Below are 23,875 nucleotides of genomic sequence, written 5' to 3'. Positions count from 1 at the left end.
TTGGTTGTTAAAGTTTGTCATTGTCTAGAATCCTTCCGTGCTGTATGAGAAGAAACAGACTCGGCCTGAGTGTTGGTGTGAACATTTTCTCTCAAATTGTCCCAGAACTTGTAATATCTCACATCATTTAAGATCACCTGTAAAGCCGCGTTTTGTACAGTGATGTAAAATCATACGTGTTCATGTACCACAAAGTTAGTGAGCGGCCCTGAGAGAGTGTCTGTGTTGAAATATAAGAACTGAAAAAATGTGATTTAATTCAAAAGTTTCCGCTCCAGAAAAACACTTGACGCGGTGCGTTTGAACTGTTCAGATTAAAGTTCCAGCAGTGAGTCAAATGCTGAGTGGTCTCGTGATTAATGTAGGATGAGGAAGCGGCGATCATGTTCATTGTTCTGTTTTGTGTCCAGTCTTTACTGGTATCGACCCACATCAGACGATCTTACTGCTGTTGTTCCTTTGTATCTGAAGTCCGGCATGTTCCACATCCTCTGTGCCATCTCCCTCTCCATCCCTCTTTCCACATCCTCCGACACTGTTTTGAGGTCGCTTAACCCCGCCCCTTCAGCCGCAGCTGAGGTCAGGCCCACTGTGCTTCCAAAAGGGTTGATCTTGATCCGGGACCTGAAGTTCATGAGAGATAAACTCATAGCGCGTTTGTTGTTCCATTGGCGAGCGAGCCGCTGTGCCTCCTGCTCCTCCTTCATGTGATACAGAGCCTCCAGGAGAACTGAGCGGAACAGACAAGACACCTCCTGCACGTCAGGCTCGTTGGCCTGCATGACCTCCCTGAACCTGCAGAGGGTCAGAAAAAGAAGGCAGCTTGTATGGTTTAATGTTTGTCAGCCAGTTTAGAAAACCAGAAGACAAAGTGGGATTTATTATTTTATTTTTTTGCTATTATTTATATTTACATTTCACTGTCCTTGTTTGTGATGTGTAGGATTTGGCTCCATCTATTGGTGAGGTTGTATATTGCATTCTGCCATTGCTTGTCACAATTTTGTTTCCCTTTATGTTTTCACTTCTTTATTGACAGGAATTCATGTTCTTTTGCCTTTTCTTGTAATAAACTGTACAATATTCTATTTCACAAAAATCATGGTTCTCAAACTGGTGCTGATGTATACCAGGTACCATTTAAAGATTTTTTTTCTTTTTAATTAGAATAAGACAGTTTCTCTCCATTGTGCCATTTTTAATTTGGAGATTTACAAGATGATATAGCGGTTACTGTTTGAGTTGTGGAAGGATCAGACTCATTCATCGATTGTCATTTTTCTTTCTATGTAGATGTAGCGAGCGCCTTGCATGGCAACACCCTGACATCGGCGTGTGAGTGCGTCTGGGTGAATGTGAGTCACAATTGTAAAGCGCTTTGAGCTTCTGATGCAGATGAAAAAGCGCTATACCAATGCATTCCATTTTACCATGTGCTCCCTTGCTACATTTTACAGGATGCATTCTAGGCTTTTTCAAAGCCTATGAATACATCATATCTAACGAGTCTAACCAGCATGCATTCCATGTTACCATGTGCTCCCTTGCTACATTTTACAGGATGCATTCTAGGCTTTTTCAAAGCCTACGAATACATCATCAATCAATCAATCAATTTTATTTATATAGCGCCAAATCACAACAAACAGTTGCCCCAAGGCACTTTATATTGTAAGGCAAGGCCATACAATAATTACGTAAAAACCCCAACGGTCAAAACGACCCCCTGTGAGCAAGCACTTGGCGACAGTGGGAAGGAAAAACTCCCTTTTAACAGGAAGAAACCTCCAGCAGAACCAGGCTCAGGGAGGGGCAGTCTTCTGCTGGGACTGGTTGGGGCTGAGGGAGAGAACCAGGAAAAAGACATGCTGTGGAGGGGAGCAGAGATCAATCACTAATGATTAAATGCAGAGTGGTGCATACAGAGCAAAAAGAAAGAAACACTCAGTGCATCATGGGAACCCCCCAGCAGTCTAAGTCTATAGCAGCATAACTAAGGGATGGTTCAGGGTCACCTGATCCAGCCCTAACTATAAGCTTTAGCAAAAAGGAAAGTTTTAAGCCTAATCTTAAAAGTAGAGAGGGTGTCTGTCTCCCTGATCCAAATCAGGAGCTGGTTCCAGAGGAGAGGAGCCTGAAAGCTGAAGGCTCTGCCTCCCATTTTACTCTTACAAACCCTAGGAACTACAAGTCAATCAATCAATCAATTTTTTTATATAGCGCCAAATTACAACAAACAGTTGCCCCAAGGCGCTTTATATTGTAAGGCAAGGCCATACAATAATTATGTAAAACCCCAACGGTCAAAACGACCCCCTGTGAGCAAGCACTTGGCTACAGTGGGAAGGAAAAACTCCCTTTAACAGGAAGAAACCTCCAGCAGAACCAGGCTCAGGGAGGGGCAGTCTTCTGCTGGGACTGGTTGGGGCTGAGGGAGAGAACCAGGAAAAAGACATGCTGTGGAGGGGAGCAGAGATCGATCACTAATGATTAAATGCAGAGTGGTGCATACAGAGCAAAAAGAAAGAAACAGTGCATCATGGGAACCCCCCAGCAGTCTACGTCTATAGCAGCATAACTAGGGGATGGTTCAGGGTCACCTGATCCAGCCCTAACTATAAGCTTTAGCAAAAAGGAAAGTTTTAAGCCTAATCTTAAAAGTAGAGAGGGTGTCTGTCTCCCTGATCTGAATTGGGAGCTGGTTCCACAGGAGAGGAGCCTGAAAGCTGAAGGCTCTGCCTCCCATTCTACTCTTACAAACCCTAGGAACTACAAGTAAGCCTGCAGTCTGAGAGCGAAGCGCTCTATTGGGGTGATATGGTACTACGAGGTCCCTAAGATAAGATGGGACCTGATTATTCAAAACCTTATAAGTAAGAAGAAGAATTTTAAATTCTATTCTAGAATTAACAGGAAGCCAATGAAGAGAGGCCAATATGGGTGAGATATGCTCTCTCCTTCTAGTCCCCGTCAGTACTCTAGCTGCAGCATTTTGAATTAACTGAAGGCTTTTTAGGGAACTTTTAGGACAACCTGATAATAATGAATTACAATAGTCCAGCCTAGAGGAAATAAATGCATGAATTAGTTTTTCAGCATCACTCTGAGACAAGAACTTTCTGATTTTAGAGATATTACGTAAATGCAAAAAAGCAGTCCTACATATTTGTTTAATATGCGCTTTGAATGACATATCCTGATCAAAAATGACTCCAAGATTTCTCACAGTATTACTAGAGGTCAGGGTAATGCCATCCAGAGTAAGGATCTGATTAGACACCATGTTTCTAAGATTTGTGGGGCCAAGTACAATAACTTCAGTTTTATCTGAGTTTAAAAGCAGGAAATTAGAGGTCATCCATGTCTTTATGTCTGTAAGACAATCCTGCAGTTTAGCTAATTGGTGTGTGTCCTCTGGCTTCATGGATAGATAAAGCTGGGTATCATCTGCGTAACAATGAAAATTTAAGCAATACCGTCTAATGATACTGCCTAAGGGAAGCATGTATAAAGTGAATAAAATTGGTCCTAGCACATAACCTTGTGGAACTCCATAATTAACTTTAGTCTGTGAAGAAGATTCCCCATTTACATGAACAAATTGTAATCTATTAGACAAATATGATTCAAACCACCGCAGCGCAGTGCCTTTAATACCTATGGCATGCTCTAATCTCTGTAATAAAATTTTATGGTCAACAGTATCAAAAGCAGCACTGAGGTCTAACAGAACAAGCACAGAGATGAGTCCACTGTCCGAGGCCATAAGAAGATCATTTGTAACCTTCACTAATGCTGTTTCTGTACTATGATGAATTCTAAAACCTGACTGAAACTCTTCAAATAGACCATTCCTCTGCAGATGATCAGTTAGCTGTTTTACAACTACCCTTTCAAGAATTTGTGAGAGAAAAGGAAGGTTGGAGATTGGCCTATAATTATCTAAGATAGCTGGGTCAAGTGATGGCTTTTTAAGTAATGGTTTAATTACTGCCACCTTAAAAGCCTGTGGTACATAGCCAACTAACAAAGATAGATTGATCATATTTAAGATCGAAGCATTAAATAATGGTAGGGCTTCCTTGAGCAGCCTGGTAGGAATGGGGTCTAATAAACATGTTGATGGTTTGGATGAAGTAACTAATGAAAATAACTCAGACAGAACAATCGGAGAGAAAGAGTCTAACCAAATACCGGCATCACTGAAAGCAGCCAAAGATAACGATTCGTCTTTGGGATGGTTATGAGTAATTTTTTCTCTAATAGTTAAAATTTTGTTAGCAAAGAAAGTCATGAAGTCATTACTAGTTAAAGTTAATGGAATACTCAGCTCAATAGAGCTCTCACTCTTTGTCAGCCTGGCTACAGTGCTGAAAAGAAACCTGGGGTTGTTCTTATTTTCTTCAATTAGTGATGAGTAGAAAGATGTCCTAGCTTTACGGAGGGCTTTTTTATAGAGCAACAGACTCTTTTTCCAGGCTAAGTGAAGATCTTCTAAATTAGTGAGACGCCATTTCCTCTCCAACTTACGGGTTATCTGCTTTAAGCTACGAGTTTGTGAGTTATACCACGGAGTCAGGCACTTCTGATTTAAAGCTCTCTTTTTTAGAGGAGCTACAGCATCCAAAGTTGTCTTCAATGAGGATGTAAAACTATTGACGAGATACTCTATCTCACTTACAGAGTTTAGGTAGCTACTCTGCACTGTGTTGGTATATGGCATTAGAGAACATAAAGAAGGAATCATATCCTTAAACCTAGTTACAGCGCTTTCTGAAAGACTTCTAGTGTAATGAAACTTATTCCCACTGCTGGGTAGTCCATCAGAGTAAATGTAAATGTTATTAAGAAATGATCAGACAGAAGGGAGTTTTCAGGGAATACTGTTAAGTCTTCTATTTCCATACCATAAGTCAGAACAAGATCTAAGATATGATTAAAGTGGTGGGTGGACTCATTTACTTTTTGAGCAAAGCCAATAGAGTCTAATAATAGATTAAATGCAGTGTTGAGGCTGTCATTCTCAGCATCTGTGTGGATGTTAAAATCGCCCACTATAATTATCTTATCTGAGCTAAGCACTAAGTCAGACAAAAGGTCTGAAAATTCACAGAGAAACTCACAGTAACAACCAGGTGGACGATAGATAATAACAAATAAAACTGGTTTTTGGGACTTCCAATTTGGATGGACAAGACTAAGAGTCAAGCTTTCAAATGAATTAAAGCTCTGTCTGGGTTTTTGATTAATTAATAGGCTGGAATGGAAGATTGCTGCTAATCCTCCTCCCCGGCCCGTGCTACGAGCATTCTGACAGTTAGTGTGACTCGGGGGTGTTGACTCATTTAAACTAACATATTCATCCTGCTGTAACCAGGTTTCTGTAAGGCAGAATAAATCAATATGTTGATCAATTATTATATCATTTACCAACAGGGACTTAGAAGAGAGAGACCTAATGTTTAATAGACCACATTTAACTGTTTTAGTCTGTGGTGCAGTTGAAGGTGCTATATTATTTTTTCTTTTTGAATTTTTATGCTTAAATAGATTTTTGCTGGTTATTGGTAGTCTGGGAGCAGGCACCGTCTCTACGGGGATGGGGTAATGAGGGGATGGCAGGGGGAGAGAAGCTGCAGAGAGGTGTGTAAGACTACAACTCTGCTTCCTGGTCCCAACCCTGGATAGTCACGGTTTGGAGGATTTAAGAAAATTGGCCAGATTTCTAGAAACTCTAGACTCAGACAGCCAGCAATTCAAGGAGAACATGCGGCTAAACATGTCACTCCCGGTCTGATTGGGGAGGGGCCCAGAGAAAACTATAGAGTCCGTCATTGTTTTTGCAAAGTTACACACCGATTTAATGTTAAGTTTAGTGACCTCCGATTGGCGTAACCGGGTGTCATTACTGCCGACGTGAATTACAATCTTACCAAATTTACGCTTAGCCTTAGCCAGCAGTTTCAAATTTCCTTCAATGTCGCCTGCTCTGGCCCCCGGAAGACAATTGACTATGGTTGCTGGTGTCGCTAACTTCACATTTCGCCAAACAGAGTCGCCAATAACCAGAGTTTGATCCTCGGCGGGTGTGTCGTCGAGTGGGGAAAAACGGTTAGAGATGTGAACGGGTTGGCGGTGTACACGGGGCTTCTGTTTAGGGCTACGCTTCCTCCTCACAGTCACCCAGTCAGCCTGCTTTCCCGGCTGCTCGGGATCTGCCAGGGGGTAACTAACGGCGGCTAAGCTACCTTGGTCCGCACCGACTACAGGGGCCTGGCTAGCTGTAGAATTTTCCACGGTGCGGAGCCGAGTCTCCAATTCGCCCAGCCTGGCCTCCAAAGCTACAAATAAGCTACACTTATTACAAGTACCGTTACTGCTAAAGGAGGCCGAGGAATAACTAAACATTTCACACCCAGAGCAGAAAAGTGCGGGAGAGACAGGATAAGCCGCCATGCTAAATCGGCTAAGAGCTAGTAGCTATGCTAAGCTAGCGGATTCCTAAAAACACGCAAAGTGAATAATGTGTAAATAATTTAGAGGTGATTCAGCAGAAGGAGTGCTTTAGTTAAGGCACGTAAAGATTACACTGGGAAACAAATCGTAATCTAGATAACTAGATCAATCTAACTGCGCAGATTAAACAGCTAACAGATACAGAAAAACACCGCTGTGCTCCGGAACAGGAAGTGATACAATACCGCAGTGAGCCTGCAGTCTGAGAGCGAAGCGCTCTATTGGGGTGATATGGTACTATGAGGTCCCTAAGATAAGATGGGACCTGATTATTCAAAACCTTATAAGTAAGAAGAAGAATTTTAAATTCTATTCTAGAATTAACAGGAAGTGAATGAAGAGAGGCCAATATGGGTGAGATATGCTCTCTCCTTCTAGTCCCCGTCAGTACTCTAGCTGCAGCATTTTGAATTAACTGAAGGCTTTTCAGGGAACTTTTAGGACAACCTGATAATAATGAATTACAATAGTCCAGCCTAGAGGAAATAAATGCATTAATTAGTTTTTCAGCATCGCTCTGAGACAAGACCTTTCTAATTTTAGAGATATTGCGTAAATGCAAAAAAGCAGTCCTACATATTTGTTTAATATGCGCTTTGAATGACATATCCTGATCAAAAATGACTCCAAGATTTCTCACAGTATCACTAGAGGTCAGGGTAATGCCATCCAGAGTAAGGATCTGGTTAGACACCATGTTTCTAAGATTTGTGGGGCCAAGTACAATAACTTCAGTTTTATCTGAGTTTAAAAGCAGGAAATTAGAGGTCTGTGTTGGTAAATGGCATTAGAGAACATAAAGAAGGAGTCATATCCTTAAACCTAGTTACAGCGCTTTCTGAAAGACTTCTAGTGTAATGAAACTTATTCCCTACTGCTGGGTAGTCCATCAGAGTAAATGTAAATGTTATTAAGAAATGATCAGACAGAAGGGAGTTTTCAGGGAATACTGTTAAGTCTTCAATTTCCATACCATAAGTCAGAACAAGATCTAAGATATGATTAAAGTGGTGGGTGGACTCATTTACATTTTGAGCAAAGCCAATAGAGTCTAATAATAGATTAAATGCAGTGTTGAGGCTGTCATTCTCAGCATCTGTGTGGATGTTAAAATCGCCCACTATAATTATCTTATCTGAGCTAAGCACTGAGTCAGACAAAAGGTCTGAAAATTCACAGAGAAACTCACAGTAACGACCAGGTGGACGATAGATAATAACAAATAAAACTGGATTTTTGGACTTCCAATTTGGATGGACAAGACTAAGAGTCATCATTCTATATCATTTACTAACAGGGACTTAGAAGAGAGAGACCTAATGTTTAATAGACCACATTTAACTGTTTTAGTCTGTGGTGCAGTTGAAGGTGCTATATTATTTTTTCTTTTTGAATTTTTATGCTTAAATAGATTTTTACTGGTTGTTGGTGGTCTGGGAGCCGGCACCGTCTCTACGGGGATGGGGTAATGAGGGGATGGCAGGGGGAGAGAAGCTGCAGAGGGGTGTGTAAGACTACAACTCTGCTTCCTGGTCCCAACCCTGGATAGTCACGGTTTGGAGGATTTAAGAAAATTGGCCAGATTTCTAGAAATGAGAGCTGCTCCATCCAAAGTGGGATGGATGCCGTCTCTCACATCATATCCCAGTTAGTTTGTTTTTTACACTGCAAAACTCTGAAAACAATCAAAAAAGTTGCTTTAAATGCTGCCTAGCTGTCCATTCATTCATTCTTTTCATTAAAGACTGAAAAGATCAACTTAACAGGATGTAAAGAGCCACTTATAGTTCCATCATCTTGTGATAGGTTTTGAAGATTCATTACATATCTGCTTCAAAATTAAGACTACAGTTGGTGCAAAAATCTGACTGAGGGGAAATTTGCAGCAGGATGCCGCCTCACTTCAGTAAGACCAGGCCGCAGCAGGATGGTGGCACTTTGGAACAGAGCTCCTCCAGGCCCAGCCGCTCCCCAGTGCTGATGTTGAAGGAGGAGCGAGGAGTGCTGGCCAGCCAGCTGTAGTCCACTCCTGTCTTGAGACGCCGGTACTCATTCTCCCTCTCTCTCTGCTGCCTCTCTGCGTCCTTCAGCTGCCAGCTGAACTCCAGCATCAGGGTGTCTGTGACTACATCAGCCGGATCCCGCCGGGGGCGCCGGGAATAAGGCTCGTTCCAACTGAACCAGGAGGCCATGATCTTTCCTGCTGAGGGAAATGCAAAGCAAAAGCGTGACGTGCCTGAGAATGTTGAGATCAATATACGGTGCATCTGGAAAGTATTCACAGCGCTTCCCTTTTTCCACATTTTATGTTACAGCCTTATTCCAGAATGGATGAAGTTCATTTGTCCCCCTCAAAATTCTACTCACAACACCCCATAATGACAACATGAAAAAGGTTTTTCTTTTTTTAATTTTGCAAATTTATTAAAAAATAAAAATAAAAGTAATTACAGCCTCAAGTCTTCTTGACTATGATGCCACAAGCATGGCGCACCTATCTTTGGGCAGTTTTGCCCATTCCTCTTTGCAGCACCTCGAGCTCCCTCAGGTTGGATGGGGAGCGTCGGTGCACAGCTGTTTTCAGAGCTCTCCAGAGATATTCAATCATATTCAGGTCTCGGCCACTCAAAGAAATTCACAGAGTTGTCCTGAAGCCACTCCTTTGATATCTTGGCTGTGTCCTTAGGGTCATTGACCTGCTGAAAAATGAACTGTCGCCCCAGTCAGAGATCAAGAGCGCTCTGGAGCAGGTTTTCGTCAAGGATGTCCCTGTACATTGCTGCATTCATCTTTCCCTCAATCCTGACTAGTCTCCCAGTTCCTGCCTCTGAAAACATCTCCACAGCATGATGCTGCCACCACCATGCTTCACTGTATGGATGGTGCCTGGTTGCCTCCAAACATGACGCCTGGCATTCACACCAAAGTGTTCAATCTTTGTCATCAGACCAGAGAATTTTGTTTCTCATAGTCTGAGAGTTCTTCAGCTGCCTTTTGTCAAACTCCAGGTGAGCTGCCATGTGCCTTTTACTAAGGAGTGGCTTCCGTCTGCTAACTCTACCATACAGGCATCATTGGTGGATTGCTGCAGAGATGGTTGTCCTTCTGGAAAGTTTTCCTCTCCCCACAGAGGAATGCTAGAGCTCTGACAGAGTGACCATCAGGTTCTTGCTCACCTCCCTGACTAAGGTCCTTCTCCCCGATTGCTCATTTTTAGACAGGTGGCCAGCTCTAAGAAGAGTCCTGGTGCATCTGAACTTCTTACATTTACGGATGATGGAGGCCACTGTGCTCATTGGGACCTTCAAAGCAGCAGAAATGTTTCTGTATCCTTCCCCAGATTTGTGCCTTGAGACAATCCTGTCTACAGACAATTCCTTTGACTTCATGCTTGATTTGTGCTCTGACATGCACTGTCAACTGTGGGACCTTATATGTAGACAGGTATGTGTCTTTCCAAATCATGTTCAATCAGCTGAATTTACCCCAGGTGGACTCCAGTTAAGCTGTAGAAACATCTCAAAGATGATCAGTGGAAACAGGATGCATCTAAGCTCAATTTTGAGCTTCATGGCAAAGGCTGTGAATATTTATGTATGTGATTTCTTATGTTTTTATTATTAATAAGAATCTCAAGTAAATGTTTTTTACATTGTCATTATGGGGTATTGTGTGTAGAATTTTGAGGAAAATAAATAATTTCATCCATTTTGGAATAAGGCTGTAACAACAAAATGTGGAAAAAGTGAAGCCATGTGAATACCGGATGTGCTGTATATTGACAGATAACAGTGTCAGATTCCAAATACAACACCTCACAGCAACTCCAGAATTTTAATCTGATTATTGTTCAGCCGTAGTGGGCACAGTTCCGCGAACTGCTAATTAGCAAAGCTAACTTTTTCATTAGCAGATTAGCTTTTCAGCTAACTTTGAAAACCATCAGAGGACGAATTAGCTTCTGCTAAATTTAGTTCAGCTAACTTTCACTCTACTAGCATTTGTTTACTGGTATAGTGAGTGCTTAATGGTCAAAAACATTTATAAACCCTAAAATTACACGTTAGTTCCTGTCTGTTATGTGTTTTGGAACAGTCAGGCTGCTGTGGGGAGTCAGTCCTTCCCCAGCAAAACCTGCCAGCTGGGGGGGAAAGTGTCATTTACTTTCCACATATAACAACACAGACGGTGGCGGGAGACATCAAAAGTAAGGTACTTTACACTCATGGTTTCATTTATAAACAAAACTAATTCCAGACAGTTTATCAACATTAACGGCAACTCTGTAGTTTTTACAAAGTGAAAATATCACGCATATCTTTTAAAGTAATGTTCTAATTCTGAAAGTTTGAGTGTTAAACACCACACGCGCCAAAAGGCATTATGGGAAATGAGTCTCCTCTCATCACTCGCCCCCTGCCCCCGTCAAAATGCATAAAACACTCCCATCCAGTAGATGGGACTAAGGGGACTTCAACCTTGAATAAATTACCAAAAGACCATAGAGAGAGTTAAAGACATCCTGAATGTGTTTAGCCGGACAACCGGCCCTGAATTGGGCCAGATACTGGCCTCTTTCTCCTAGCCTTTGATTGGTTGGCAGCCCACACATTGACGTCAGCCTATGCATCAGTCTCACGTTGCTGTGGCACTAGCTCTGCTCTCCTATTGGTCGTTTAGGAGAGGGAATTCCAGTGCTGCTCTCTTATTGGTCGTTTTGTGCCAAAATGGTGGCCAGTATCAGCCCAGTTCATAGCTGGGCCGGTTGTCGGGCTAATTTGTATTCTTTGACAACACAAGTCAGAATGGATACATTAACATTTCAAAGTATGGAGTTGATTACAAGTATTGTTGTTGTTGTTGTTGTTGTTGTTTTTTGTCCATTGAAACAACAATATGATATTTAAAGAGGTGCTGATGTAAATGGAGGCCATAATTAAGCTGAAAAATAAGTAAATAAAAAAAATTGTGGACTAATTTGGTGCATTCTTATAAAGGCAGATTGCACTGGAGAGCTAAGCAACACCAAAAAGGCCCTGAAGACAGAATTCTGTCCTTGGTGGAGAAAAACCCCCTTCAAAACATCTAACCAAGTCAAGAACCCTCTAGATACGGTCAAGAGATGCCTTCATGAATGTAAATACAGAGAGTTTATAGCAATGCACAAAAAAAGAAGGGCCTCTGTTGTCATTGTACATTCAAATTTTTACATACAGTAATGTTCAGAATAATAGTAGTGCTGTGTGACTAAAAAGATTAATCCAGGTTTTGAGTATATTTCTTATTGTTACATGGGAAACAAGGTACCGGTAGATTCAGTAGATTCTCACAAATCCAACAAGACCAAGCATTCATGATATGCACACTCTTAAGGCTATGAAATTGGGCTATTAGTAAAAAAAAAAGTAGAAAAGGGGGTGTTCACAATAATAGTAGTGTGGCATTCAGTCAGTGAGTTCATCAATTTTGTGGAACAAACAGGTGTGAATCAGGTGTCTCCTATTTAAGGATGAAGCCAGCACCTGTTGAACATGCTTTTCTATTTGAAAGCCTGAGGAAAATGGGACGTTCAAGACATTGTTCAGAAGAACAGCATAGTTTGATTAAAAAGTTGACTGGAGAGGGGAAAACTTATACACAGGTGCAAAAAATTATAGGCTGTTCATCTACAATGATCTCCAATGCTTTAAAATGGACCAAAAAAAAAAAAAACAGAGACGCGTGGAAGAAAACAGAAAACAACCATCAAAATAGATAGAAGAATAACCAGAATGGCAAAGGCTCACCCATTGATCAGCACCAGGATGATCAAAGACAGTCTGGAGTTACCTGTACGTGCTGTGACAGTTAGAAGACGCCTGTGTGAAGCTAATTTATTTGCAAGAATCCCCCGCAAAGTCCCTCTGTTAAATAAAAGACATGTGCAGAAGAGGTTACAATTTGCCAAAGAACACATCAACTGGCCTAAAGAGAAATGGAGGAATATTTTGTGGACCGATGAGAGTAAAACTGTTCTTTTTGGGTCCAAGGGCTGCAGGCAGTTTGTGAGACGACCCCCAAACTCTGAATTCAAGCCACAGTTCACAGTGAAGACAGTGAAGCATGGTGGTGCAAGCATCATGATATGGGCATGTTTCTCCTACTATGGTGTTGGGCCTATATATCGCATACCAGGTATCATGGATCAGTTTGGATATGTCAAAATACTTGAAGAGGTCATGTTGCCTTATGCTGAAGAGGACATGCCCTTGAAATGGGTGTTTCAACAAGACAATGACCCAAAGCACACTAGTAAACAAGCAAAATCTTGGTTCCAAACCAACAAAATTAATGCCTCGCAGATGTGAAGAAATCATGAAAAACTGTGATTATACAACTAAATACTAGTTTAGTGATTCACAGGATTGCTAAAAAAAGCAGTTTGAATATAATAGTTTTGAGTTTGTAGCGTCAACAGCAGATGCTACTATTATTGTGAACATCCCCTTTTCTACTTTTTTTTTTTTTTTACTAATACAATTTCATAGCCTTAAGAGTGTGCATATCATGAATGCTTGGTCTTGTTGGATTTGTGAGAATCTACTGAATCTACTGGTACCTTGTTTCCCATGTAACAATAAGAAATATACTCAAAACCTGGATTAATCTTTTTAGTCACATAGCACTACTATTATTCTGAACACTACTGTATGTGTCCTTGTGTGGCGTACACGGATACAAACAATGAAATTTGTCCTCTGGATTTAACCCCTCCAAAGACACGATCCAACCATTAGCTGTTCCTCCATCTGGTTGTGTGTGTCCTGAAGGTCTTATACTTTTAGCCCGATGGAAGAGAGACAAACCATTTGTGTCCCAGGTGGGTAGAGTCCTCGATAATGTTACTAAGGTTCTTACATAGGTGGCCAGATTTGGGACCTTGGTTCCCACAATCTTTTGTGCAGACTTAACTATCGGGGCCAAGCCTCTCCAATTCTCTTCAGTGCAGCTCAGGTACCACAGTGTGACGCAGTAACACTCTTCTGTTTTGTAACTGTCCTTGTCATCTCGCCTAAATCCCAAGGTTGTCCACCTGAGGGTTCCAGTCCATGCTTGATACCTGACTCTACTGACATTCTGGATCTGTTCTGATGCCATAAGTCCAACGGAACAGATGCACTAAAAAAAGCTTTTGCAACAAAAAGTCAAATCTTGTTGTATGGCTGGGGGGGCCTGGCTGCCTTTTTGTTTCTGTCTTCTGTTTCTGTCTTTTGTTTTCCCTTCAGGTGGTACGCGTTTAGGACTGAGTGGCTGTGTGGCTGAGTTATCAGGACCTCACCCTGATCACCTGAGGCTCGTCAGGACTCACAGCTGTGGTGCATCTACACGGATTGGAGCATGGTGGCATTTAAGTCTGGAGTACACAGTGTGTATTTGCCAGAGACTCGACCTTGTGACCAGACGGGTGAGATCGTCGTCTCGAGAGCCATCTCATCATCAGTGGATGCAGAGAACGTCCAGGTTTGATGCATGGTCTGTGAAGAGGAGGGGGTGAGGTCTCACGCTCGTCAGCACACTTCCTGAGGTACGTTAGATTTTGTGACTAACATTTATACAGTCAGTAAATGTGGTGTCCCTCACACCTTATTATATTGAGCTGTTATGTTAGTCGTTTAATCAGCTTCCACTGCAGTTGAGTTTGTGAACAGGGTGTTCCATGCCTGCAGGGTGGGAAGCTGATTAGTAATTAAGCCAGGAAGTGTTTGCTGTTTGTACACCTTTGAGCGGTCTCTCTGTGTGTGGAGTGTGGACTCACATGATGATTTCTTCTTTCACAGACTCGGTTTGTCGCGGCCACCTGGGGGGTGTCGGCGGGGTCCTTGGGTCCGAACTGGTTCTGGCTCTGGACCGTTAGTGCTGCTGGGAGTGCACCGCTTTTCCACCACGCCAGACCGTGCACTTATTTGTTATATCTTTTATCACATCACTGTTATGTAATTAAATTCAGTTATCCTTTGTACCGTGCTCTGCTTATTTTATACTGGGTCCTTCAAACGCTGGTCGGTTCTCCGGGCTGCGTCCGACACATAACAAATCTGAAACTAAACCACTGCCCTCAACAGTGTGCCGGCGAGCTACACACTCAAGAACCGTGAATCCATGATGCATCTGTGTGACAAAATTAGTGATGTAACAACCTGTTGTTTCAGGAACGTAGAAATTTAATACGCAACAAAAGATAAACATCATCAAGAGAACGGATTGCGCATAGATAGATGATATATACCCCTGTGTCAGATTTGACCCCATACTGTTGAGGCGAGATAAAGAGTTTGCAGATTTATTCTTGATTTGAAAAGTCGAATTAAATCGACTCTGCAGCTTAATTTCATTTCATAATAATAAATGCCCCACAACTTTCTGGACAATCAAACTTTTCATCGATTTTTTTTTCCATCCATTAAATCATCACTGATCGCTGCCTTCAACAGAGATCCAGCTCACTGCTGATACTGTCAAAGCAGAATGTGAAATAAAAGCAGAACAAAAGCTTCGTATTACCTCCTCCTCCTCCTCCTCCTTGTTCTTTGTCTTTTTCTGTTTCTTCAGTTTTGTTGTGGAGTCCACAAGAAACAAAATCACCGAAAAGCAGAATCTGAAAAATCTGAAATCAGACAGACGGATGCTGAAGAGAGAACAGACAGCTGAAGAAAGAAGAAGCACTCCCCTTCACTCCTCTCCTCCCTCCTCTTCCTCCTCCTCCTCTGGCCTGCCTTGACTTGTTTCTGGAGGTTGGGGGGCACCACCGCCTGGTTCGCGGCCCTTCGATGAAGTGCTTATGTAGCATTTGAGCGCTTACTCGTTGCCATAGCGACCCCTCCTAAGCCTATTTGTCGACAGTTAAACTCCATCGGCTGAAAAGCAGCCCGAGAGGAGGATGGAGAGGAGGCGAGTGAGATCAATCAAAGAGACACAATGTAGATGGGGAGGGATGGGGGGTGGGGGGGGGGGGGGGGGTCAGCTGAGAGAGCAGCATCTGTGTCAATTATCTTCATTCAGATAATGATGCAGGACACTGAAGCATGGATTATGGCAGGGTTCAAAGGGCGCCTCATGGCTGGAAGTGTTCGTTCAGATGCAGATACAAAGAGACGGAGGCGGTCGCGTGTAGGCGGATATCAAGGTTTGCTGCTTTATTCTGTGTAGGTGTGAGCAGATCTGCAAATACGTGTTCTTCAGCACCCCGTCCATCCAATATCATCTTTCTCCTTGTAAAGAAAAATATATCGACAGAGGATTTTCTTAAAAAAAAAAAAAAAGAAACACTGGCCTTAGATTTGACCTGAAACAGAAATCCACAGATGCCTAGAACTCCTTTAGAGATACCCGGGTGTCTCGGTGGCATCCCTCACTAGTCTTCTTGCACAGACAGCCTGCTCTACTCAGATTTACTATAGTTTCTGACTTAATTGCGTACGGGCATAGTATGGTACTATGCTTCGACCTTTTTAAATTAATTTTATTAGTAATGGAACAGGTCTCAGCCTCAACTTTAGCTAAAGTCTGGGTCTGTTACTGAAGTTAGGGCTAGTGGTCAGCGATCACATTAGTATTTCTTCTGCTTTCCTGTTGCTTGATGCTGAAGAATTATACCTTAAGTGTAGTTTGTTTCTGTCAGACTGATTCTGTTTTCTTTTTCTCTCTGTCCAAGATGCGGCTGGATCCACGTGCTGGATTGGATGATTTCTGTGGTGGACGTGGGGCGGACTCGCTGTAGGAACAGATCCAACGAGTTTCTCGATGACTTCAACCCCGATGGTGGACTGGAAGCCTGCATGGACTCTCATCAGTTGTTGTGTTGTGTTCTGTATTGTAAACCTTTTTGGTAGAATGGCCTAAGCAGAGGATCACCCCCCTGAGTCTGGTCTGCTGGGGGTTTCTTCCTCAATATCATCAGAAGAAGTTTTTTCTTACCACTGTCGCCTGTGTGCTTGCTCTAGGGGTTGGTAAGGTTAGACCTTACTTGTGTGAAGCGCCTTGAGGCTTCTTTATTGTGATTTGGTGCTTTATAAACTAAATAATTTGAAATTGAATTACCTGCAGTCAGGTCCATGAATATTTAGATGGTAGCAATTTTTTGTCATTTTACCTCTGTACACCATCACAAAGGAGGTGAAATGAAACAACCAAGATGTGCTTCTGGTGAACAGTTTCTTCTTTAAATCAAGTTGTTTAGTGAAAGTATTGCATTAACCATTTAAGAAATGCAGTCATTTGGAATATGGCCATTGGGTATTGGGAAGACTTTGCGTCTGTCTGTCTGTCTGTTTGTGCTCAGCATAACTCCAGTCCTATTATTGCCAGAGTCTTCAAATTCACAGGGAGCATTCTTGGGAGACAGCCCTTGGGCAAGATCAAAGATGGGTAACCTTGACCTATTCTAAGGGGTCAAAAGGTCACATTCTTTCTGTACACTCTTTCAATGATTACATGCTTATACGGCTGAGGGTATCTTAGCATTGTGTTATATTTTTTAAACTTTGAGGTACTAATCATGAATAGTCATGACAAACGTAAAAAAAAAGGTGTACCAATACATTTGAGAATACCCTCAGCGTTACTCAGGTATTAGTTGGTCTGGGATAAAGATGAATCCATAATAGACTGGATCAAAGTGGAAAAAGCATCACAATCCAGGTACATGTCAGTGTGTGTCTGTGTGTTCACCTCAGTTTTCAGGTGACGTATGGGCTGGTACGCTCTCTCTGTAATCCCAACAGATGACAGCTTTAATCCTCTGAAGTAATCTGACCTCACTGAGCGGCCGTAAGGATGCTGACAGTGCGTCACTGCACTTCGCTGTTTGGCACATTTCTCATAAACCTGCGTGTTCTGATGCAACACAGGAGTTTAGACAAGTGTGTTGTACAATATTTTGGCCCACATTTTGCTACAAATCCGCCTATCCGTGAGATCACCTGCAGCATGGTGGTCTCACAGACCTCCACAGAAAGGACTTTCTTCAGTAAAGAGTTGGCACAATTTAAGATGGTCACATTTTTATGGAGCTAAATCCAGGCCAAAAGTTTTGTAATCTGAAAATAAAAAAAAAAGATTGAAAAAATAAATTTTGAAACTGAAATAAGAACAAACATTGAATTTTCAGTTTCAAAATTAATTTTTTCAATCTTTTTTTATTTTCAGATTACAAAACGTTTGGCCTGGATTTAGCTCCATACTCCTAGCATACATACATACATCTTTGCAGATATGTAGCCTTTGTTTGAATTTGCAATAACAAAGGGTTACGTATCTTATGGTGTTTAATCCAACGCTGACTGTGAATCAGACAGGTGATGACTTTAACGTGTCCAACAGGACATTTTACCAGACCAGAAGACTTGGACAAGCATTAATTCTGCAGCTTGGGTTTGTTACAGTATGGTCAATCTGGTGTTTTGTTATATTTCCATTTTTGTCCTTCTACATTCACCAAGAGCATTTACATACCATACCAGAGACTTTAAGGCGTTTTAATACTTTATCTGGACCTCATAATACTATGTACTACTACTACTAATAATAATAATAGTAATACAGAGTGACCCCCCAAAAACCCACAATCCATAAAAATTGTAATAAACCCAACAAAGATCTGATTTCTTTTCAGTTACCTTGGTTGCTTTGCATAAAAGTCATGTTCTTTCAACATTATGTTCCACATGGTATGATGTATTGGCAAAACAGGCCTCCAGCCAAATTGTTTTTTCCTTGGTTGATCAGGACATGTTGGGGAAGATGATGTTTTTGTAGGATTTATTACAATTTTTATGGGTTCTGAGTTTTTATGTGTGTGTGTGTGTGGGGGGGGGGGGGGGTCTCACCCTGTAACAAATAATAATAGTTATATATTTTCTTACTGAATCCATGTTGTCTAATTGTTTTTCCTTCTATGTTCAAAATCTCAACATGATTACAATGCAATGAAATGTGAAACTCTTTTGTTATTTTGTTATTTTTTTATTCCACCATCTAAACACACCAGTTGTAAATGTATGTATCCAATTTGTTACGCAGTTCGAATTGCACTAAAACCCTAATATAAACAAATGAGACATGAAACCTAACAAATTAAACATGAAACCTAAACAGAGAATTTTTCACTACCTAATGACTTTCAGGATTTTGCTGTTCCAGTTGTATGGTTTGAAAAATGGTTGCATGATGTTTTAAAGTCAAACAGCAAAATAAATGGTGATGTGCGTTCATGTTTATTAAACACAGCATACGTTAAGAAAAAAGGTATTTGTTCCAGTTACCTGAAGAAAAAAGCATATGTTCATGCTTATTAAACACAAATTTGGTCCACTTACATGAAGAAAAAAAGCATACGTTCATGTTTATTAAAGGGTAACCATCAGGCTGTCGCGGTAAATTAGCTGATAGATGATTATTGTGTCTCCAGCTGCGTATAATAAACTCAACTCCCCTATGGCGAGTCTGCTCAAAGCCACTTTTTTAAGGCAACAAGTTCGCATATTTTTTTTGTAAAGTCAACTTATTATATTTTACACATTTTGGGATTCAAACATCAAATCCTTATCTCAATGTTGTGTGGCTGGGGGGGCTGGCTGCCTTTTGTTTCTGTTTTCTGTCCTGTCTTTTGTTTTTCCTTCCAGGTGGCTTGCATTTGGGGCTGAGTGGCTGTGTAGCTGAGTTTATCAGGACCTCACCCTGATCACCTGAGGCTGATCACCTGCGGCTCGTCAGGACTCACAGCTGTGGTGCATCTACATGGATTGGAACATGGTGGCATTTAAGTCTGGAGTGCACAGTGTGTATTTGCCAGAGACTCGACCTTGTGACCAGACGGGTGAGATCATCGTCTCGGGAGCCATCTCATCATCAGTGGATGCAGAGAACGTCCAGGTTTGATGCATGGTCTGTGAAAGAGGAGGGGGTGAGGTCTCACGCTCGTCAGCACACTTCCTGAGGTACGTTAGATTTTGTGACTAACATTTATACAGTCAGTAAATGTGGTGTCCCTCACACCTTATTATATTGAGCTGTATGTAGTCGTTTAATCAGCTTCCACTGCAGTGGAGTTTTGTGAACAGGGTGTTCTATGCCTGGGGTGGGAAGCTGATTAGTAATTAAGCCAGGAAGTGTTTGCTGTTTGTATACCTTTGAGCGGTCCCTCTGTGTGTAGAGTGTGGACTCACATGATGATTTCTTCTTTCACAGACTCGGTTTGTCGCGGCCACCTGGGGGGTGTTGGCGGGGTCCTTGGGTCCGAACTGGTTCTGGCTCCGGACCGTTTTGTGCTGCTGGGAGCACACCGCAAATCCGCCACGCCAGACCGCGCACTTATTTGTTTTTTCACAGCACTGTTATGTTCATTAAACTCTGTTATCCTTTGTACCGTGCTCTGCTTATTTTATACTGGGTCCTTCAAACGCTGGTCGGTTCTCCGGGCTGCGTCCGACACATAACACTCAACACTTCACGGTAACGTTCACATGTCAGCAGCTTGGATGTTAAGTCCTAAATCTAAACATTTTCTTTGCTCACTTGTATTGCTGCAGGTTCCTGCTTTACCACCTCATTCTGACCAAGAAACATCTGAAGTGGGTTAATAAATAACTGAAACTGTTCTTGAAAGCAGCTTTCTCCTGGTTAGTTTTTAATACACCCTGAAGACATCAAGATTCTCTGATCAGATTTCTTGGGAGACTTTCCAAAAGGGAGACATCTATTCTTTTAATATGAAAATCAGCCGTCAGCATTTTATGTCAAGTGTTCCCTGAAAATCACAGATAACTGAATGATGGAGAACTGAAGCAACAACTTTGAAGTTTCAAATAAAACCGGGTTCATCAGCATTTTCTGGTTTATCAGAATCTGAATCAGAACAGCTTTTAATGGCCAAGTATCCACAGAATACATGGAATTTGACTTTGGTTTGAGCCGCACTCTCTCTGTACACTGTAAATGCATCCTAACATACAAACGAATTAAGTTAACCAGACTCAGTTTTCAAGCTGTAGCTTCAAGAAAATTAAGTTGACCTGAATATGATGAATGAACAAAACTATTTTGAGAATTAAGCCGTCACTTGCTGGATGCTCACAGTAAATACATTACTGTAATTTAATTTTTTCAGTACAGCAAAATAAACAAGTTACTGTAATCTAGATTTTAAGTGTATTTGAGTACTGCACACTCGCAATAATTAAGGTAATCAAATCTGCTTCAAGACAACATAAATTACTTTGTAAGGCAGCAAGTTTGCATTTTTTGATTATTTTCATTTTTAGTAAAGTCAACTTATTATTTTTTACAGTGTAAGGCATGTAGAAATACCCTAAACAGCGAATAATCCGCAGTAAAAATTGTACAACGTGTTTTTAAAAACCGCTTGTAATTATGAACAAACTAGTTTAGCTAACAACTGCTACAGAAAGGTGAACATTTATTAAAATGAATCTGAAATACACGAGTTGACCAACATCAGGAGGGTAAGAGTTCTAATGTTAAAACTCGCTGTTGTTACTCCGCTGTTTTATGATTTGTAAAAAGCTGCACCAGGCACTTGAAAGTTGCACATTTCCGACCAATTCTGTCAAAAACATTAACAGTCTGTGAGCCGACACACTGCTGTCAGTGTGACAAGAGGAAAGTGTGTCATGTAGAATCTGTGCATTTGTTCAGAGCGTATAATTATAAATCTCAAGTCGTTTTAACGTGGATAAAGATTTAAATGCGGTTGTTTTGCAGAAGTTCCACTGAAAACACACAGAAGCTGTAATTTTTACAATTCACACGCCGTATCTTTGATAGAAACAGTCGGTGGTCATTTATTGAGAAATCTAACTGGCGGAGGGTTTTACGCTTTAAACGCTTATTTGGTTGTGAAAAGTTCCACAAAAACTTCTACTTTTCGAGCTGATGCTGACTGTTTGCATAAATTTTTGGCTGAGTGGGGAATCGTCTGACATTATATAGCCAATATGTTTTTTTTTCTTACTTTATGGACCTTTAAAAACTTTAGTCATATTACTAAATCATTGTTTTTCTTTTTTTCTTACCTCATGAAGGCGACTCTCTCTCCGGCTCCCCGTGTCATCTAATAACCCTCTGGGCTTCATTTGTCTTCTTCTTCTCGTTAAACCAGAATAAACTTTTTATGCATCGCAATTATTCTCTGTCAAAAACATTCATTAATACCAGTCCAAAATATCCTCGAACCTCCGGGCATCTTGCAGGAGCGACGGTCACGTCTCGCCACAAACTGAAAGAAAAGATGCGACTTATTAAATATTTAGCCTACACTTTAAAAAAAAAAACGTCATGATGTGATTTTTTTCTTCTTACCGTGTAACACGAGTCCGTCCCCGCGGCGCCCTGTTGACGGTTCGACAGACCTCCGTCGGTTAGAACACACCAGCTCCGCGTTATTAACCTGTATTTTTAATATAAATGAGATTTCAGAGGGTTTACTATCTCTGCTGCTGTGTCTGGGGGAAAAAAACTTGATTAAACAGCGTTAAATAAACTCCTAACAGAATATCCACAAACTGTAACACAGACCATACTTATTAATGAAATATTTACACTTTAAAAAGTTAGGAGCTGATTTTCTTACGTCATAAAGGAGAGTCTGTCCCTGGCGCGTCGTGTCGTCTAAATGATCCTCTGGGGTTAATTTGTCAGGCCGAATTCTTCTGCTCCATCAGAATAAACTTTTCTCACCGTGGGGCTCTATATCTAACAAAAAAACATCATTTAAAAAATGTTTACCGCCGAGGATCTTTTAAAAAAAACAAAAAAACAGAAGCATTTCTATCAAAAGATTACTTAAATCACTTGCCGTGAAAGACTTTCGGACTCTGAAGAAAAAGAAAAGTTCATTCCGAGAGAATGAACGTCTGCTCCGGTCAGCGGCTGGAATGAAGGAAAAACACTGCAGCAGGGAGCAGGACAGGAAAACTGGACCAGCCTCCAAAACAAGCTCATTACCCACAGGTATCAGGTTTTATGGTGGACCCAAAAAACACACGTAATCATCGATCAGGGGATTTAGCCTGACACCTCGGACCCAGGGACACAGCAGGACCTCATAAAAATATCGCTTCAAACGAGATCTGTGACGCTGGTCCGGTTTGTCAAAAGAGGTGCGACCTTTTGCGCTAAACACCCCAAATACACACACACACACACACACACACACACACACACACACACACACACACACACACACACACACACACACACACTTTTAAGACGCAAATATCCCCAGCCCCGCGCGTGTAGTGGTCCCATATTATGAACAAAAGTGGATGGATAGCAAAGTCATGACGGATAATACAGAAATAGTGAACCTTTTAATAGTTGCACTAAAAGAATAAAACGCTACTCACAGGAGAATTAGTTTTCCCAGCTTCAGCCTGTCTTATTCCAGACATGTCAGAAACCACATGAACAAAACATCTACATATCTTTAACACCAAAGAGATTTAAATATATCCGTACATACATATGTACATACTCATATTTTTCCCATTTCTATTTCCATGTTTCCTTTTTGTGAATATTTACAAATAAAATAAATAAAGGTCACTGCGTGTATTAAATATATATCAGCGCCACCGGGGCGTCGTACCAAGATGTGCTGTCTTTATACACCGAGAATACTGTCGCAAACAATGATTTAGTTTCTGATTTTGTGAAAAGATATCGTAATTGCCTTAAGAAAAGGGGCAATACCTCCTGTATCCAGCTACCAGGACCTTCGCACACTTTTAAATGCTGTGACAGCTTGTGTTAACCTTTGATCCTCTGCTGGAGGTTTCTTCCTGTTAAAAGGGAGTTTTTCCTTCCCACTGTCGCCAAGTGCTTGCTCACAGGGGGTCGTTTTGACCTTTGGGGTTTTTACGTAATTATTGTATGGCCTTGCCTTACAATATAAAGCGCCTTGGGGCAACTGTTTGTTGTGATTTGGCGCTATATAAATAAATTGAATTGAATTGATCCTAATTTTTTTTTTTTATGTTTTTTCACGTGAAAATGTAACCCCCATCTTAGGACAACCTCCCGATCATACCTTTTAAAGTTTTATCACGTTTGCATGCTTTAAAACATTGTTATTAAGTACAGAAAGAAGTGTTAATCTTTGATCCTAAATTTTTTTTATGTTTTTTTTTCACCTGAAAATGGGTTGGATGTGTGAAAGCGGCCTCCTGATCATACCTTTAAAGTTTTATCGCGTTTGGATAATTTAAAACATCGTTATTAAGCGCAGAAAGAAGCATTGACCTTTGACCTTGAATTTTTTTATGTGCGTTTTTTGTGAAAAAATGCTTTGGGTGTGTTGAGAACG

At 41.2% G+C, this 23,875-nt stretch overlaps 1 protein-coding gene across 4 annotated transcripts; it reads right to left on the bottom strand.

The window, feature by feature from the left end:
- Positions 1-253: 253 nt before the first annotated feature.
- Positions 254-22,001, bottom strand: LOC117503497 (protein RD3-like). Of its 4 annotated transcripts, none has more exons than XM_034162743.1 (4): positions 21,997-22,001; positions 15,058-15,069; positions 8,419-8,719; positions 254-795 (listed from the first exon to the last, which is right to left on the bottom strand). In XM_034162743.1, the coding sequence occupies exons 3-4, from the start codon at positions 8,706-8,708 to the stop codon at positions 414-416; spliced, it is 672 nt and encodes a 223-aa protein (XP_034018634.1). In that variant the 5' UTR covers positions 8,709-8,719; positions 15,058-15,069; positions 21,997-22,001; the 3' UTR covers positions 254-413. The 4 variants fall into 4 exon arrangements, with proteins under 4 accessions (XP_034018634.1, XP_034018635.1, XP_034018632.1 ...); XM_034162744.1 differs by having other exon boundaries at positions 8,419-8,716; XM_034162741.1 differs by lacking the exon at positions 21,997-22,001 and having other exon boundaries at positions 15,058-15,250.
- Between the last annotated feature and the right edge of the window lie 1,874 nt (positions 22,002-23,875).

The sequence above is a fragment of the Thalassophryne amazonica genome, chromosome 21 (genome assembly GCF_902500255.1).
Source record: "Thalassophryne amazonica chromosome 21, fThaAma1.1, whole genome shotgun sequence".
NCBI lineage: Eukaryota > Metazoa > Chordata > Actinopteri > Batrachoidiformes > Batrachoididae > Thalassophryne > Thalassophryne amazonica.
The sequence above is the reverse complement of the archived record's forward strand: the minus strand, read 5'-3'. Positions and strand labels throughout refer to the sequence as shown.

Excerpts from the sequence above, each read along its gene's own strand:
- LOC117503497 (XM_034162743.1), bottom strand. The coding sequence starts at position 8,708 with ATGGCCTCCTGGTTCAGTTGGAACGAGCCTTATTCCCGGCGCCCCCGG. Across the intron at positions 796-8,418 it reads TGCGGCCTGGTCTTACTGAA|GTTCAGGGAGGTCATGCAGG; the intron begins GTGAGGCGGCAT and ends GACCCTCTGCAG.